Source organism: Setaria viridis, chromosome 7 (genome assembly GCF_005286985.2).
Source record: "Setaria viridis chromosome 7, Setaria_viridis_v4.0, whole genome shotgun sequence".
Classification (NCBI taxonomy): Eukaryota; Viridiplantae; Streptophyta; class Magnoliopsida; order Poales; family Poaceae; genus Setaria; species Setaria viridis.
In genome coordinates, this window is record NC_048269.2 from 34,113,530 (window position 1) to 34,130,414 (window position 16,885).

At 41.0% G+C, this 16,885-nt stretch overlaps 3 protein-coding genes and 1 non-coding gene across 4 annotated transcripts; 2 read left to right on the top strand and 2 right to left on the bottom strand.

Annotated features, from left to right (window-relative positions):
• The first annotated feature begins 963 nt into the window (after positions 1-963).
• Positions 964-1,037, top strand: TRNAV-CAC (transfer RNA valine (anticodon CAC)). The gene has a single exon. It is a non-coding gene; the product is annotated as a tRNA-Val (tRNA).
• Positions 1,038-1,097: 60 nt separating this feature from the next.
• On the bottom strand, positions 1,098-5,086 carry LOC117865977 (histone-lysine N-methyltransferase, H3 lysine-9 specific SUVH1). The gene is made up of 3 exons (XM_072295151.1): positions 4,873-5,086; positions 2,123-4,186; positions 1,098-1,474 (listed from the first exon to the last, which is right to left on the bottom strand). Exon 2 carries the CDS (start codon positions 4,175-4,177, stop codon positions 2,174-2,176), a length of 2,004 nt encoding a protein of 667 aa, XP_072151252.1. The 5' UTR covers positions 4,178-4,186; positions 4,873-5,086; the 3' UTR covers positions 1,098-1,474; positions 2,123-2,173.
• A 149-nt stretch (positions 5,087-5,235) lies between these two features.
• LOC117865978 (mitochondrial import inner membrane translocase subunit TIM8) lies at positions 5,236-8,022 on the bottom strand. The gene is made up of 2 exons (XM_034750262.2): positions 7,863-8,022; positions 5,236-5,631 (listed from the first exon to the last, which is right to left on the bottom strand). Exons 1-2 carry the CDS (start codon positions 7,908-7,910, stop codon positions 5,446-5,448), a joined length of 234 nt encoding a protein of 77 aa, XP_034606153.1. The 5' UTR covers positions 7,911-8,022; the 3' UTR covers positions 5,236-5,445.
• A 2,195-nt stretch (positions 8,023-10,217) lies between these two features.
• Positions 10,218-16,746, top strand: LOC117864447 (alpha-L-arabinofuranosidase 1). Its single transcript, XM_034748556.2, has 18 exons — positions 10,218-10,521; positions 11,063-11,276; positions 11,364-11,418; positions 11,769-11,965; positions 12,319-12,440; positions 12,527-12,674; positions 13,282-13,351; positions 13,469-13,614; positions 13,696-13,741; positions 13,821-13,873; positions 14,378-14,522; positions 14,746-14,864; positions 14,995-15,066; positions 15,507-15,610; positions 15,793-15,849; positions 15,937-16,129; positions 16,225-16,368; positions 16,491-16,746. Exons 2-18 carry the CDS (start codon positions 11,100-11,102, stop codon positions 16,611-16,613), a joined length of 1,971 nt encoding a protein of 656 aa, XP_034604447.1. The 5' UTR covers positions 10,218-10,521; positions 11,063-11,099; the 3' UTR covers positions 16,614-16,746.
• Positions 16,747-16,885: the final 139 nt, after the last annotated feature.

Consider the following 16,885-nt stretch of genomic DNA (forward strand, 5'->3'; position numbering starts at 1 on the left):
TCCGATTGTGGGGTATGGCATTGATTGTGTGGCAATTGTTTGCTCTCCATTCCTTCCATTGCGGGTGCTGATCATTTATATATCATTTGCTGCTATCTCAATCACGTCTTTATGATATTTGTACCAGTTGCATTAATTGGATCGTTTCCAAAGTGGAGAATGATGGCTTTACGGTTAGAATATCTGTGTTGTCATTTGTATTTTTATTCATTGCATTAATTGTTACAAATTGAACTTTAAGCTTTTTTTTCCAGAGAACAAGCCAAGTATAGACGAGATATCAAATTGTCAACTGTTTATCTTACAGATAAACATTTTCATTCTCGCTTTGTGTAAAAGGGTTAATGTGAAGGTACTATGGCTAGTGGATAAAGACTTATAAGTTGGCTCCACCCTTACTCAACTAAGTGGTACTAAACATGAGCACCTGCGCTCGTAGCCCATCCAAATTTGAGCCGGATGTCACACCTTAATTCTAGGAGTAGTTCCTCTTGTACCATATCATAGGTCATGGGAGCAATATGTTTCATTGCAAAAAAACATGACATCTGGGTAACTAATCACCATGGTCATACTGTACAGGCTACCAAAGGAGATCGGGGAACAGCTATGATTCAGAAGGCGAGCCACAGTGCCTGAATTTTTTTCTCTGATCATAACAGTTAATTTCTTTAAGTTCTCAATTGTGACATTAATTAGCACTTTGTTTCTTCAGGTAATTCAACCTTGTCAGTGAGCCATGATGTGTGAAAGGCACATTCATCTTCCTCATCATCCATGTTTGTTTCATCAATGACTTTACCTGTATATTTGTTTCATCAGGGCTACATCAAATTGTACAAGCACTAAAAAAACTCGATCGTTCCTGATAGTTTTTCAGAGTGGCAAATTGTTTGTTTTCAATTTCGTCCTCATAAACTCCTTTATAGTTTTCAAATTTTTGATCAGTGAGCTGATCGACTTGTCTGGGTGGTGTAGTTGGTTATCACGTTAGTCTCACACACTAAAGGTCCCCAGTTCGAACCTGGGCTCAGACAAATGATTTTTTTTTTGTGCTGTTCTGTTTTTCTTGTCCCTGCTGGTAGTGCTGGAAGAGGTAGCAGAAACGTAACAACGTTACTCAGCCAACTATGCAGCTTTGCTCACATTTTATCACAACGCAATTCCATGCTTATGAGTTATGCCCAATCTAGTGGTCTTTTTTTGTTATTACTTTACAGAGAACGAGTTGGTGCAAGATGTACATGCTACCACATACTTGCATTCCAGTCTGGAAGAACACATTGTAAACTAGAGCATTCCAGTCATGCATTACACAAACTACACACTGCCACAAAAGCTGGGCGCCTCACTGCCTCCTGACGCAGTATTTTAATCTACTGACTACTATCTGTCTCTCCCCGGTTGCCAGCAGCATCCAAAAACCCTTTCAAAACACGTCACTGCTTACACAAGCCCAAATGAGCATTGCAACCTGAAAAGCCAAAGATAGCAGCATTAAGCAACCAAGGCAAGATTGAGCTTGCCAAAATTAACTGTTCAATTTTACCACAATTTCATACATTGACAAATGCATGCATGAACAGTGAAAAGCGTTCTTAACTCTAGTTGTCAACGACTTTTTCCGGTTTTTTTTTACAGTGACCTTTTCCAGATTTTAGCAAAACATATGGTGGTCAATAGCCTTATGTGTGGGAATGACCCACAGTCCTGATAAAGAAAAGTTGTACTGTTTACTTGATGCCAGAAAAATTAGAGCTACTGGTGATGTTTCTGGGAGGGTAGAAACAAAAAAATGTTGGGGTTGAAATGCACGTGCATTGTTCAAATGTTCAGCAAGTACGAAACTGCATTATTAAGCAATCTAAAAGGTGCCATCAAGGATAACAACTACTCATATAAGGTTTTATTCAATAGGTAAATAATACAGTGATCTATCGATCGAGCATCAGAGCAAGATTTATTCAAGTTAGAATGATTATATTGATACATTCTCTGAAAAGAAGACAATCATCATAAAAGAATCACAGAATAGTAAAGAGTTCAGCACAATGGATCAACACAAATTTACAATGTAAGAATACTTTGTTGCACTGTGGCCAGATATGGTAATGTTTTTTACCTGCCTTTAGTACATTAGTTCATGCACTCCCAGCACATCTTCTAGTTTCTTTCAGAAAGAACCTCGGCAATTGGTAGAGCCGCAGAGGCATGGCTTGAGTTTGGAAGAATTTGGAAATTTCCCCTTAATGTCAGGAGGAGCTCCTCTTGTTCCGTAATCGTAGGTCAGTTCAGTCATGGGAGGAATATGTTTCATTGCAAAAAACATTATATGTGGGTAACTGCCATCGTTATGGTCGTACTGCACGGGCTGCCAAAGGAGATTTGGGGAACAGCTATGGTTCAAAAAACGAGCCACATTGCCTGAACTTTTTGCGCTTATGACAATAGGTAATTTCTTTAAGCTCTCGGTTGAGACACTAGCACTTGCATCTTCAAGTAATTCTGCTCCCAGGTTCCATCTTGAAACCTTAGCACTGGGCCATGATGTGCGAAAGGTATATTCATCTTCATCACCATCTATATCCATATTTGTTTCATCAATGACCTTACCAGCATACTCGCAGATGAATGTGCCAGCACGGATGGGATCCCAAGACCGTAGACCCCATCCACAATCCCCAGTCCAAAAGACCTCAAACTTCAGATTAACACCCTTCTGTGTGACCCTGTTTCGACAATTTTGAGAACACTGGCATCTGGAAGAGCACTCATAAAGCATTGGAATATGCTTCACAAGCAGTCCAGAGGCGCTGTAAGGAAGACCACCACCGTTCAGTTGTGAACATGAACAATTAGGATCACCAGGCAAGCACACACTAAGACACTTGCAGCTTTGTAATGGTTTTGTCTTGTTAAGTGGCCTCAGATACTCCACTCCAGTTACATAGTCGAAGTAGCTTGGCCCTTTCTCATCATCAATATCATTAACAAGGCATACAGGTAGGTTCTCAACTTTTGATGATAAATCCAGTAGTATAGCTTTGTCTCTTGTCCCAGGATTTGCTTTCCACTTCTCAGTCATCTTCCAAACTGAAATTCCATCAGGCTGTCCTGGCTCTCTTCTCAGCTTGTACTTGAAAACACTAAAGCCATTCTTTGCTTTGTCCATCCAGGAATCTTCGACCCGATAAAGTCCATCATAAATGTAAATTTTGCCTGAGGTGCAGAAAGGGTCCTGTGCGCTGCGCACAACCCTGACCAGGTTTTTCTTTTTCATGCTGTTCATGAGAGCGAGGTTACCTCTTTCAAGCTTCTGGTCATGCTTCTCCTTGTGCCGACTATTGCCTCCCTGTCCTGTGTACACCAAAATGTTCGTGTCATCATCATCATTCTCATAACCACCAGATGAGATGATGCTGACAGCCAGAGTATCATCTTTTCCAACATGCTTAGTGGAAATGTAATCAATGCCAGCCATCGCAGGTGCATGCAAACCTACAATGCACATTTCAATCCTGAAGAAGAAAATGTCTCCAATTTCAACACCAGGTACAGGTCCTATGGTCTTCAGGTTATTGATCCTCAGGCCATTCCGCATCATGAGAGTACCAGCCTTCAAGTCAGCCCTCCTTCTTGCGTCCTCTTTTTCATCCAGTTGCAGTATACGGCGCCGCAGTGAATCAAACATCATCATGATTTCTTCAACTGATTTATTTGGGTCGCTTGACAAGGATGGACAGGAGGCAAGCTCTGTGTTGAGGCTTCTCCTTGTTGACTTGCACTTGATGTTAGCTTCATTGGAGTACCCAGCCTGATGAGTCCTCTTAGCCTTGGCAGTCCTCAGCGATGTTGGTTTTTTATGATCACAAAAGGGCTTGTAGTCTTCATCTGACGATTCATCTTCGCGTTGTGGCATGGGAAATGCCGCTGAGATTGGAGTAGCCTTCAGAGGAATTGGTGACTTTGGTAAGGGTTGACCAAATGAAGCTGGAGATTGTTCTGGCGAGGTGTGGGGCCTGAACGGCGTAACAAAAACTAGCAGTGGATCAGTTGACTGGGTTGCCACATCATATCCCAGAGGAGCCGGGAACATTGGCGCTAATGACCGCAATGGCTTCATTTCCAAGGGTTGCTCTTGCTCGTAATTTTCTGATTCATCTTGCGAGTTCTCCATGGTGAACTCCTGGTAATTGCACTGAACAATGGTCAATAAAAGTCACTGGACAGTGTATTATTTGTGATAGTGGTAGTGACAAATATAATCAACGAACTGCGATTACCGTGTGGAAAATGTATGCAAGATTGTATACCAATATACTATAGACAAAGTGAGATGGATGTATAAGAAATAAGAAACAGAGGCGACAAACATGAAACAAAATATAAGAGATAACAGAGATGACGAGCAAACAAGGACAAGTGCCAAGATCATAATATCCTGTGAAGTTCAACAATAAACAAATCTAGGAAAAAAAATGCACATTCAGTGATCACTACATGTGTTTCTGAGCAGAGAGGAGTCACAATAGACATATGTATCTAGTATAATTACAGATTTGAGTGGATGGATTCACACAAAGAACAAACGTATCAGTGAGCTACTCCTACACATTCCACCTTTGACATCAATTTTTCTTAAAAATGCAGGTATCAATAAAGAAAGTATGGGGGAAAATACATTTCTGCCACATTGAGGAGATCGTCCAAGCACCAGAAGTACAGAACAAAACTAAATCTTAGGTTATTCGAGATTCGAGGCAACCATTTACACACACCAAAAGAAAACTAACAAATCAAGAGTTGAGCGCTGAGACTAAAACCTGTACAGTAGCAGATTAGCTAGGAAAAATATGAGCTTAGAGTTGTAACCTTGGGGATGTCGTCGGAGGCCCGGAGCAAACAGTACAGGAGTCCTCGGAGCTCACGAAGTCGGAAGTAAAAGGCACCGGGTGTCGCTCCTCGTTCAGGTCGCTTCCCTCAACATATATACACGTATACGAACGCAGTACAGCAACAGCAAAGGCAGTCGTGTCACCGCTCATTAACCTCTGGCTCTCACCGAACAAAAAGTGTATCCACCCTCCACCGCTGGATTTGGATGAACATTGAGATACGCGCCACTGGAGTTTGCTGGAAACAACTGAAATGAGTATACAGTAGTGGGTTGCTAAACTGATGAATGAATCAGCTTTGTAACTGTGCTGTTAACTGTGCATCAGCAGCTCGAGAACATTTCAGTTCAACATCACCTTAAACGCATATATTTCTTAGCATCTGCTTCATCCCATCAGGTTTAGAGAAGTACTAAAAGATCATTGGACACTGGGCATGTCTCTCTATCATCTCACTCTCACCAACGATAGTATGACAGCAAAAAGATAACAAAATTCGTACTACTGCAGAACACAGTTACTCCACTCCATTTGGCCTATGTGATTTCAGCTACCGCTCGGTGAAGCGTTGCATGGTCATCATCTTCACTTCGGCGAAGCGTTTCGCGCAGTTGGACAAGCACGCGGCCTCGCTCCTGCTGAAGCTGCTTCCGATGCTCCCAGTAACGCATTTGTCCCAGCAAGCAAGCGTCAGCTTTGCCACGAGCTCATTTGTCAAGGCCTTCGTTCTCTCCTCCTGCAACACAAGAAACTTTTTTAGTAATTTTATTTCTGTCAGAGCAGCCATCACTATGCCAATTTAGTCGCACAGGTTTTTTTACCAAAGAGATGCTGGAGCTGTATTATAATTGTAAGTGCTACAATATTCGAAGGGTCAAGAGATGCTAATTAACTCTCCGGTATGCAGATAAGAAATGAAACCGAGATAGAAATCAGCTCCTTGAGTCCCAAGCGCAACAAATTAGTTTCCTCCCATTCGATATAAAAAGGCAATGTTAATTTGTCCCTGAAGCATACTTTTAGTAAAGCAGCATCGCCAAAAATCATAATTTTCTCCCCTCAGGTTTGGCTACTTAACTATAAAATGCAGACTTCTATACGATTTGTAATTTAATAATTTCCCACGCACGTTATACAAGATAAAGGACTTTGCAAATTACAACAGCACCTCTGTGTGAGTGTAAATATGCTAATTTTGATGCTATTCACATCTATGCAACTCACACATATTTCACAATGGAACCATCACAGATGCTGACTGAAAATAGTTAATCTCATTCACAGAAACAGTGTGCAGTCAAAATATTTAGATCCTGGACAGACATTCAGTTCTGTTATATTTACAGGCATGCAACATGCCTGCTTGTATAAATTACACATGGACACAAGAATTTAAGAGTGTTTAAATTCAAGCAGCTAGCTTACAAACTAAACTGTTTCTGTGCTACCACGAGGCCACTCTTTTTATGGGCCCATGAGTCATGAGATCAATTTATTATCACGTGGGTCCATGGGTCACTTTTAACTTCCATTCTGACCTAACATGATCGTTAAGTACAGGATACAAGAAAATCAGTTAGGAAGTCCCCTTAGTTTATGTCAGATAGAAACATTTTCTTTCTCTTTTAGGAAAAAATGTGAGTCAATTCAGGCATAGCCAGAATTAGCAGGGAGATAGCTCAGTATATGGTCAGGGCTATATACAGTTTATGCACAAACAATTGGTCAAAATCTGGTACTACCTTCAGTTGTGGAATGGATCTGGGACCCTTTTAAAAATTGAACCATGACACATCACTTATACTAGGCATTGTGCAATGCCACTGGATATGTCACCAGTGACATTACGTTCCTGAATCCTCCTACGGTTTTAGCACCAGTTAAATCTCAATCCTATCTCCCTGCACACCTCTAAACTTCAGGTGCACTCAAGCTCTCAGCTGATAAGATATTTATCTCTATCATTATCCAGGAATTCTAGCACACTATAAATTAAAGCTAAACAATGGAAAAGAGGTAAACACTAGTTCAACAACAGAATTAATGATTCGCGCAACAAGAACTACTAGGTTTAAGCCCAAATTACTTTTGTAAGACAATAACTTTTTCACTGAAATAACATGCTGCGACATTATTTAGATCCAAAATAGGAATGCACTTCTGTTAAATTCACAGGAAGTAACAAAGTGCCTCCCTTGTTTACATTGGAAATTGGATTCAGGATTGTTTTAGCTTCGAACAACTAGTTTATGAAACAAATGTTTCCCTGGATCCATAAGGCCAAACTCCTTTTTAGTTAAATGAAAAAAAAACATCACGAGTCACTAGTTCCATTCAGGTTCTGCCAGAATCCAGACAGCAGGGAGATGTGGTCAGTCGGTCAGGACTGTATAATTTGTACACCCAAACCAGGAATCAGTCAAATCCAGAACCAGCAGCTTGGCTGGCTGCAGTTGTACAATGAATGGATCTGATGACCCTTTTAGCAACTGAACCAAGAGAACCTCCATCATCAAGAGGCGTCACTTGTATTGCGATTCCGAGCGAGTGGAGTGGTACTGGATATATCTCACAAGTGCAGTGCAGACATCACGTTGGTGAACCTTCCTAGGGTTTTAGCAGCAGTTACATTTTCTCTATACTAAACCCCAAATACGCGGGTACTCTCGCTCTCTATTATTATCCAGGAATTATATGAGACCGACGAACAAATCTAAACAATGGAAACGGGGAAAATGCGAATTCCGCGAGGGGATTAATGGTTGGCACAGCAAGAAGTAGTACGTTGAAGCCCAAAGTCACTAAGTTTTCGATCATAGTGGAGCAACACCGTCGACTAGATCAGATCACTAAATCATCTGGGGATCAACGGAGATGCGCCGCTGATGGCTATGGGATTTGGGATGGGTACCAAGAAATCAAAGGTTGTTATTATAGGTCTACTACAAGTAGGTGGAGGGGGCATACCTCTATGAGCGCCTTGAGGCGCGGGTTGTTGAGGGCCGAAGCATCCATGGCTGTCCTCCTTCCTCTCTCGAGCTCTGCCTCTGCTTGGGGGGACTGCTGCCTACAACGAATTTCTTCTTTTGGCAAGAAAGAAAGGAGAAGCGAATGCAGCAGGGGAGGAGGAGGAGCAGAGAGGGAGAGACGGTAGTTGGGCCTGCATATTTGACGGGCTGCATCTGGTCCACTCACCTCCCTCCTACCTACCTACCTACCTAATCGGTTCGTTGTTCGGCCTAATAATCTTAATGGGCCGAGCCTAGACCGGGAACCTGGAATTATACAAGTGGCCAGCCCAACAAGACAAGGAGCTGCGAGTGGCCCGGCTAGCTTTTTGGCGCGAGCGTAGGCGTGCGGTTACGTTTTGCAAGAGGGAAGAACTGAAGGAGGATAGACATGCATCCATTTTATATCTGCTTCCATCTCAAATTATAGGTTATTTTAGTTTTTTCTAAACTCATAGATTTTATTATACGTACAAATATACATTATGTTTATATGCATATTGTTTACATGCATAGCAAAAACTATGAACTTACAAATGTCAAAACAATTTATAATTTAGCATGAAGGAAGTTAGCACGGAGGAAGTAACATTTCTTGCATTGCTTGTACGTGTGAGCGATGGATGATGGATATATGCACATATGTGGCTCACATCACACGCCCTTAATTTGTCGATCTCTTTCGGTTCTGGCGGTTCCATCGTCGTCATTTCTATGCGCCCCCGCGACGCAACACTTAGAAAAAGCATCTCATCGATCGGTCGGTCCACTATCGCCGCCAGTATTATTTGATGTGTCCGAGCAGAGCGCGATCGCGATGCCATGTTGCGTTGCACTACATATATTGCGTGCTGCACCAGGAAATGACACCCATCATCATATCAGACATGCATGATATCAGTAGTAGTGCGACACATCATGTACATATGAGTAGCGCGTGCACATGGTTAACTACTTGTGATCATCCATCCATCCATCCATCCATCCAAGTTGTTCCTTGCGTTTGGAGCTAAGCAATGCAAACCCATGGCGTCACGCATCGCATTTGATTTTATCTGCACACGTACGTACGACGACGTAGCTGCTAGGGGCAGCAAAACGACGCCAAATAATTCAGATATGAATGAATTGAATATGCATGGTAGAGTGCTCCCAACCCGTGCCAAAACATCATTGATTTCATCCTCACCCTCAAGAACACGCGACTACAGCCTTTTCATGCTAGCTCCCTCATATATAGTTCGTACACAGTATTACAGTCTAATCTAGCTAGTATTTATTAAAGACAGGCCTAGCTACAAGACAGCCTTTGCTGTTGAGTGCCCCATCGTGCGCCACATCAAAGGACAGATAACGATGAGATCTGTTTGTCCTTCCTTATTAACAGTTAATAAACTGAATTTGTGCGCCAAATGCTAATATGATATGTTCAGTACCGCGTGCAAAAATCAGTCGGGACTTACCTTTCATTTATCAATACTGATAATGGAAATTGTAGCATTTTATCTCTTTGTAGTATTATCTAGTCTACAGCTAGAGTGTTACCACTTACCACACGTATTTCTATTGATAGAAATAACAAATACATTGGATAGCCCTCAATTGTCTTTGCTTGTACCCTCAGGGCATATGTAACTAACTAGGTAATTAAAAGGTCCTTCATCCATTTCTAATTATAGTTTATTTTAGCTTTGCGATCAAATCAAATTTAGTATTTATAGAAAAAAGTACCAACATCTATAACATCAATCCCTTAAAAATCTATAACATCAAATTAGCTCACGTTTCCATTTCCATGGTCAAATTGATGAAAATAATTTAATATTGCAGACGTTTGTGCATTTTTCATATAAATTTAATCAAAAACTAGATATTTTTGATTTAGAGCAAAGTCAAAGTAAATAAATTTGGAATAGAGGCAATCAATCGATGAAACTTGTTTTAACCGGCATAACTTGGACTAAGACCTAACTTGACTAGGAGTAAGCAAAGAAACCATATACTGTAGAATATATTGGACTTGGCATTTTTATTTAGAATATACATATTGTGCGGTCAGATAAATTGAATATATTGTTATTGTATGTGCAAGCATATACTGTAGAAACATAAACTGGCTTGCTAGTAGTGTGAGTGCGCGCGTAGTTGGGATGGAGGAGAAGCACACACGAGATACACCAAAGATACGGCCACAGCCACATCAAAGGCTCCAAAGTTGTTCCACGACGACGACGACCTTGGTTCGCTCCATGATTTGATTGAGTACGCCGGCAGAAAAAAGAATCCAAATGAGGCGGATAAGGCGACAGTGCCGCTCACCGGTCCCACGTGCCGGCGCCCGCGCGCAGCCAACCGCCGCCGAACGAAGCGCGCTCCGGCAAGCAACTGGCCGCGGCGCGCCCTGACGTCCGCCGTCTCCGGCACCCGATGGGCATCTGAACCGCGGAGGTCTCCACCACACCCCTTGCGTGGCTTCCGTAGTCCGTAGGCACACTTCCCTTCAAAGCCACTGCTTCGTCTTCCTCTACTTAAGCGCACGCCGCCCCGGTTCCTGCCCTGTACTCGCAGCTGGGAGCTCGCCTCTTCTTCCTGAGGAGGTGTTGGATGGTGGATGCATGGTGAGCACTTCGCTAAAGACTCCATTTTTGCTTTACCTACATGCTCTGTGATATTTTTTCCCCTGTTCTTTGGATCAAATTCGAGCTCCTGGTTGTGGGGGCAAGTTGTTTGATGGAATGCCAAAAGAGGAGAATTGGTTAGTCTTTGTCCGCGCGCGCGCGTGTTTTCTTTAAACAAGGAAATGCCCCGCTTTAATTGAAAGCGAATCTCTTTGCTGTTGTCCGATATAAATGAAATGATAAATAATTTCGATGTCCTTCTTTGCCTATTAATAATGATTTAACCGTATGCTTTATCACAGCCTTTTCAATTTTGGATTTCCAGTGTACAGAAGCATATAAAGTGCTCTAGCTTATATAAACATTTTTGTGGACGTTTATCTGTTCTGTACTATATGTACCACTGCTATGCGTTTGCCTTTTGATTGTTCTAATGCTGCTTCAATTCTCTCTAAAATGGAGATGCCATTTGGTAGTAACTTCTGTTTCAGTCTAACTCAACTGACCTGTAATGATACCCTCTTCTCTATTTGTCCAATAGACACACTCGTTGCATTAATTCTTACAAGTGGGGGCCTATGGGTTTCATGGAAGCATCCTCTGCTACAATCTTCTGCCTCTTGCTTCTATCCTGCCTGGGTTCCAGATGTCTGGCATCAGAACTAGTGGCCACCCAAGTAGCAACCCTCAAGGTTGACGCCTCGCCGCAGTCAGCCCGAAAGATACCAGAAACACTATTTGGGATATTTTTCGAGGTGAGACAGTAATTTGTTGGGCTTGTCATGTTTTACCACATATAATCAGAACATCAAAATATACTCCGTGGATTGGCTATACTGTAGGAGATCAATCATGCAGGAGCTGGTGGGATATGGGCAGAGCTTGTTAGTAACAGAGGTACGTCAGTTAGTCTTGATTTCACTGTGTCCCTTTTGGAACGAAATTTCTGTCAAACGATTGGACCGCTTATTTTGCTGTGAATGAGATGCGAAAGAATTATTCCCATTTAATAGCCTAAAGGTGATAGTTTGTCATATTGTCTGCTTAACTCAAATCTGTTCTCCCAGAACATTTTCTTTTATCAAACCTGATTATTCTGAGCATACTATGATTCTCTAAATAATACCAACTTTATTCTGATCATGAGCTGGAAAGAACATAATAGGTTGTTTTCATCATAGACTCTGTCAATTGTTGATGTTCAAGTTCATGGTTTAGCATAAACAGCTTCTGGAATTATGCGTCAGGTTTTGAAGCTGGAGGCCCACATACTCCGTCAAATATTGACCCATGGTCCATCATTGGAGATGACTCTTCTGTATTTGTGGCGACTGATCGTACCTCATGTTTCAGTCGAAACATTGTTGCTCTGAGAATGGAGGTCCTCTGTGATGACTGTCCTACTGGTGGTGTTGGTATTTACAACCCGGGGTTCTGGGGCATGGTATGACTTTATCATATACTGCATGTTCATATCAGTATGAGAAAAACGGATAGTTTCATCAAAACTATTTAGTTAATATCAGTAGTTTGTGCAGCCTAAGGTAGCTATGCTATGTGATCTGTTTTTTTTTCCATAACTTACTGTCAATGCCAATTCCCAATTTCAGTAACAATAGCAATAGCTGTAGGACTAGTGTTAGGAATTACAACCATCAGAGCCCCATGCATTTTCTCTGTACTTTTCAGTAGCGTTGCCTTTTATGTTCTGATGTTAGGAAGATATTCAGTACATGTTCTGTTTCCCAACCTTTTCCACTATTTTCTTTTTTATAATGTTATCATTTCAACCTACAGAATATAGAAGATGGAAAGGCCTACAATCTTGTTATGTACGTTAAATCAGCAGAAACAACAGACTTGGCAGTTTCGCTAACAAGTTCTGATGGTTTGCAAAACCTGGCTTCAGCTACAATAACGTTAGTACCTTTTCTCTCAATATTGGGAGAGGATCAAGAAAAATATTTTGTTATTGACAATACCTGAAAGGATTGCTTTGTTGCAGAGTTTCTGGTACATCAAATTGGACAAAAGTGGAGCAGAAGTTGGTTGCTAAAGGAACCAATAGAACCTCAAGGCTTCAAATAACAACTAACAAGAAAGGAGTTGTATGGTTTGATCAAGTATCACTCATGCCTGAAGACACATACAAGGTAAATTATAGTAATATTCTAGACCTTATAGTGAAAGACACAAATAAGGCCAAGAAAGAAACCTTATAAGATATGAATGATAAATATAAATTAGTAGCGAACCTGTGAGTATGAATCACCAGTCATTTAATTCCACCTAGCAATAAAATCTTTGCCCCTTAAAAAAAACATGGTCAGCAGGTCAAGACTCCCCCTTTCAGTAATCTAATAATCATGTCCCATTTCCATCGATTGGGCTGGGTACCTCGATCATGTGCCACGCCCACTTGGCTGCAACATTTCTACTATGATCTGCACCTCATCATCCTGCAAACCATACTACTGGCCACTTATAACCTTTTATCTCAAGAGAAGAATAGTGTAAAGTGTAAGCTGTGTAGCACCCAGTTTGCTGCTTTGGTTTGTTTGTTGAATGCGACCACCAAATAAATATTTCCAATGGATACCCTCTTTGGCTGAATTTATATGTTGGTTCATCTGTTTAGTGTACTCAATATCTTCAGATTTATTAATCTTGAAAGTGAAATTGATCTGTCTCTGGCTTATGGTCATAATTACTGTGCAAGAGTTTGTCTGAGTATTTATCAACACTGCTCTGCACACACAGGGACATGGTTTCCGGACAGAACTTATATCCATGCTTTCGGATTTGAAACCACGATTCTTGAGATTCCCTGGTATGCGTCATCTTTTCTGATTGAAAATCAGGTTCTTGTTTTTTGGAAATATATGATATATTGATATATGTTTATACATGTTGGGATAATTGACTAGATTTCATCCAACTAATGCAGGAGGCTGCTTCGTAGAAGGTGATTGGTTAAGAAATGCATTCAGGTGGAGAGAATCTATTGGTCCATGGGAAGAGAGGCCTGGACACTTCGGGGATGTTTGGCATTACTGGACTGATGACGGCCTTGGATATTATGAATTTCTTCAGGTACCAGTTTACACTGCTTGATTCATCTGTTCTTTCATATCATTGCCCCTCTAACAATTGACTTTGAAATCTACATCAAAGCTTGCTGAGGACCTGGACACTGCCCCAATCTGGGTATTCAACAATGGTAATTGTTTTCATATTTGTTAAATCTTTTATCACTGTTGGCCTTCTAAACTAATGGAAAGTCTGCTCATAAAACTCAGGAGTTAGCCACAACGATGAAGTTGATACTGCTGCTATTGCTCCATTTGTAAAGGTATGTTTTGAGTTCCAGTTATTTCTCTAGCAGACTAAACATTTTTTGTTATAGAGATATAGGAGTAGTCAATTTTTAATGCGTTGTACTTTATCAGCAATGGGTGCAAATTACCGTTGTATATCAGAATAATATAATTTCATTTTTTATGAGAAAGAAAGCATATCTCAAAATGAAAAATTTATTGCTCAGATCACAATGAGAATAATTGCATATGATCAGTTTTGATAATCTAAAGTTATTCACTTATTCTTGAATGCTGAAAAAGACATTGTGATGGGCTTCATCCTTTACGTTTTATTCAGGCAGTTCACATGCAGATACGATGCTTGGCTTGAGTTGTATATTCGCATTTACCAAGATTGTCTATGCATTAACTTCTTCGTTTTACATGAATAGGGGCTAGCTCAATAAGATACCTTATATCTCCTATAGACTTAGGTAGTTCTAATACTCATGATTGTAGCTTAATTGATATGGAAATGTCTTTTTTTTTTCCTACAGGATGTATTGGACAGTCTAGAATTTGCAAGGGGGAGTGCAAATTCAACATGGGGCTCTGTTCGTGCTGCAATGGGGCACCCTGAACCATTCCCAGTGAAATATGTTGCAATTGGAAATGAAGATTGTGGAAAAAAATTTTACCGCGGTAAATTTATCAACTACATATTTCTTGCATCCTTTGTGGAGTTTAAGTCAAAATGGTCTTGTGCACAAGGGCTTCCTGAATCCCAATGTCCTTTTACTAGCACAGAAAAAGTTGAACATGATTCCCAGTGGTAGTTGACAAGGGAAATACTTCACCTACAATCCTTTTTATTGATGAAACATACTTTTAGCATGTCATGATATTCTCTATTTCTGTTGAACAGGTAATTACCTCAAGTTCTACAATGCTATAAGGCAGGCCTATCCAGATATTCAAATGATTTCAAACTGTGATGGTTCATCTAGACCACTTGATCATCCTGCTGATTTATACGACTTCCATGTAAAGTTCCTGTTGCCAAGTCTATTTATCTCTTTTTTCTCCTGTGTCTTGATTCCAGTGTTCTGTTTAATAATTCATTGTCAAGGTCAATTTTACTTCTCTTAAATTTCAATATCGCTTCTTTTTCTAGGTCTATACCGATTCTAAAACTTTGTTTAACATGAGGAACACCTTTGACAGAACATCTCGTAGTGGACCGAAGGTAAGTCTCAATTTTTACAAGGAAGATTTTTGTGAAATAACTCTTTCATGACCTGTCATTTACATTGATTCAGGACATCCTAACATTTCTCTTGGGGTGTTCTTAGGATACTATAAAAAGGGTCCTGTGTTTCCTATATAAAACTTAGCAAAACCCTGAAATATGCACTCAATAACAACCTGAAGAGTTATAACTTACAACTCCTAGGGCTAATCCAAGCGCAAGAAAGAGGATGACGAATAAGGTTGCAAATTCTTAGGTGCATTCTAATTCTAAAGGACTATAAGAAATATATATGTGGAGCCATAGTCGTGAGTACTGCCATGTGTGGATGTTATTTTCATGTTCAAGAACTTCATTGACTTCATCCTTCATGCCTATTGGCATCGCCATGTCCTGTTCAGACAGCAAACATATTTCTGAATATGATTCAAATGCAGGCTTTTGTGAGTGAGTACGCTGTTTGGAGAAGTGATGCAGGTAGAGGAAGTCTTCTTGCTTCATTGGCAGAAGCTGCTTTCCTTACCGGGCTGGAGATGAACAGGTGCTTTTTCCATTACTGAAATTGTTGGTTCCATGATGACCAGACCTGAGTTGCCATGGATAAATTTTAGATTTGTCCTTTTACTTTAGTCACCATGACCTGATGGACTTCCATCTGCTCTAGCTTCACTACTAAGAAAGCTTTCACTGTGAGTTATTTGACCTTTTGTTGGTTCTTTGCAGTGACATTGTTCATATGGCAAGTTACGCTCCACTGTTTGTAAATGACAACGACAGAACGTTAGTATCCATGGTTTGATGCTTTCTTTGCTTCTGTTCTCCTTTCATCTAACACTGCGGTAAATTGCGTTTGAATAAAACTGTCAGATGGAACCCAGATGCTATCGTCTTCAACTCGTGGCAACATTATGGAACTCCTAGTTACTGGATGCAGACGCTGTTCCGTGAGTCCAGCGGTGCTATGATTCATCCAATTACAGTCAGTTCCAGCTACTCTGGTTCGCTCGCAGCATCTGCAATTACTTGGCAGGATTCAGAGAACAGCTTCCTAAGAGTAAAGGCAAGTAAAATCTATCACATCCATCCTAGCTAGTAGCTACTATCTGGAGGAGCAAAATGTCGTAAATAATCTCGGAAAGCTCCTGTGCTGTGCAGGTTGTAAACTTTGGATCGGATGCTGTTAGCCTCACAATTTCCACAAGTGGACTTCAGGCTAGTGTTAATGCTCTGGGATCAACCTCCACTGTCCTCACATCCGGGAATGTGATGGATGAAAATTCTTTCAGTAACCCAACCAAGGTAATTTGCCCCTTATTTTTTGCTTGCTTGTGTCTGAATGACCATGTGACTCTACGCATGTTTGTGCTCTGTTTTCGGTTGGCCTGTCTGAATCCAAAGCCTGATTGTAAACAACTGTGCAGGTGGCGCCGGTGAAGAGCGAGCTGAGCAACGCTGCAGAGGAGATGCAGGTCACGCTGGCTCCTCACTCCTTCAGCGCGTTCGATCTCGCGCTGGCGCAGTCCAAGCTTGTCGCGGAGATGTGAGATAGTAACACCCATACACGACTGGAGAGTGGTAGATGAGGGATATGCATGGTAACATCTTGATAATGCTTCGTATAGTGTAAGACGATGCAGATACTAAATAAAATCACATCAGGTTTGTTTGCTGCTGGTTGATCTGCTCTCTGCAGAGATTTGCTTTGTTGCATGTCAGATCACGCGGCCGTATTTGCTTTATTTGCTTTATTCGAAAGGAGTAGCTCCAGACTACCAGTACAGCCACATACATTCTTCAGAAAATAAAATGATACATG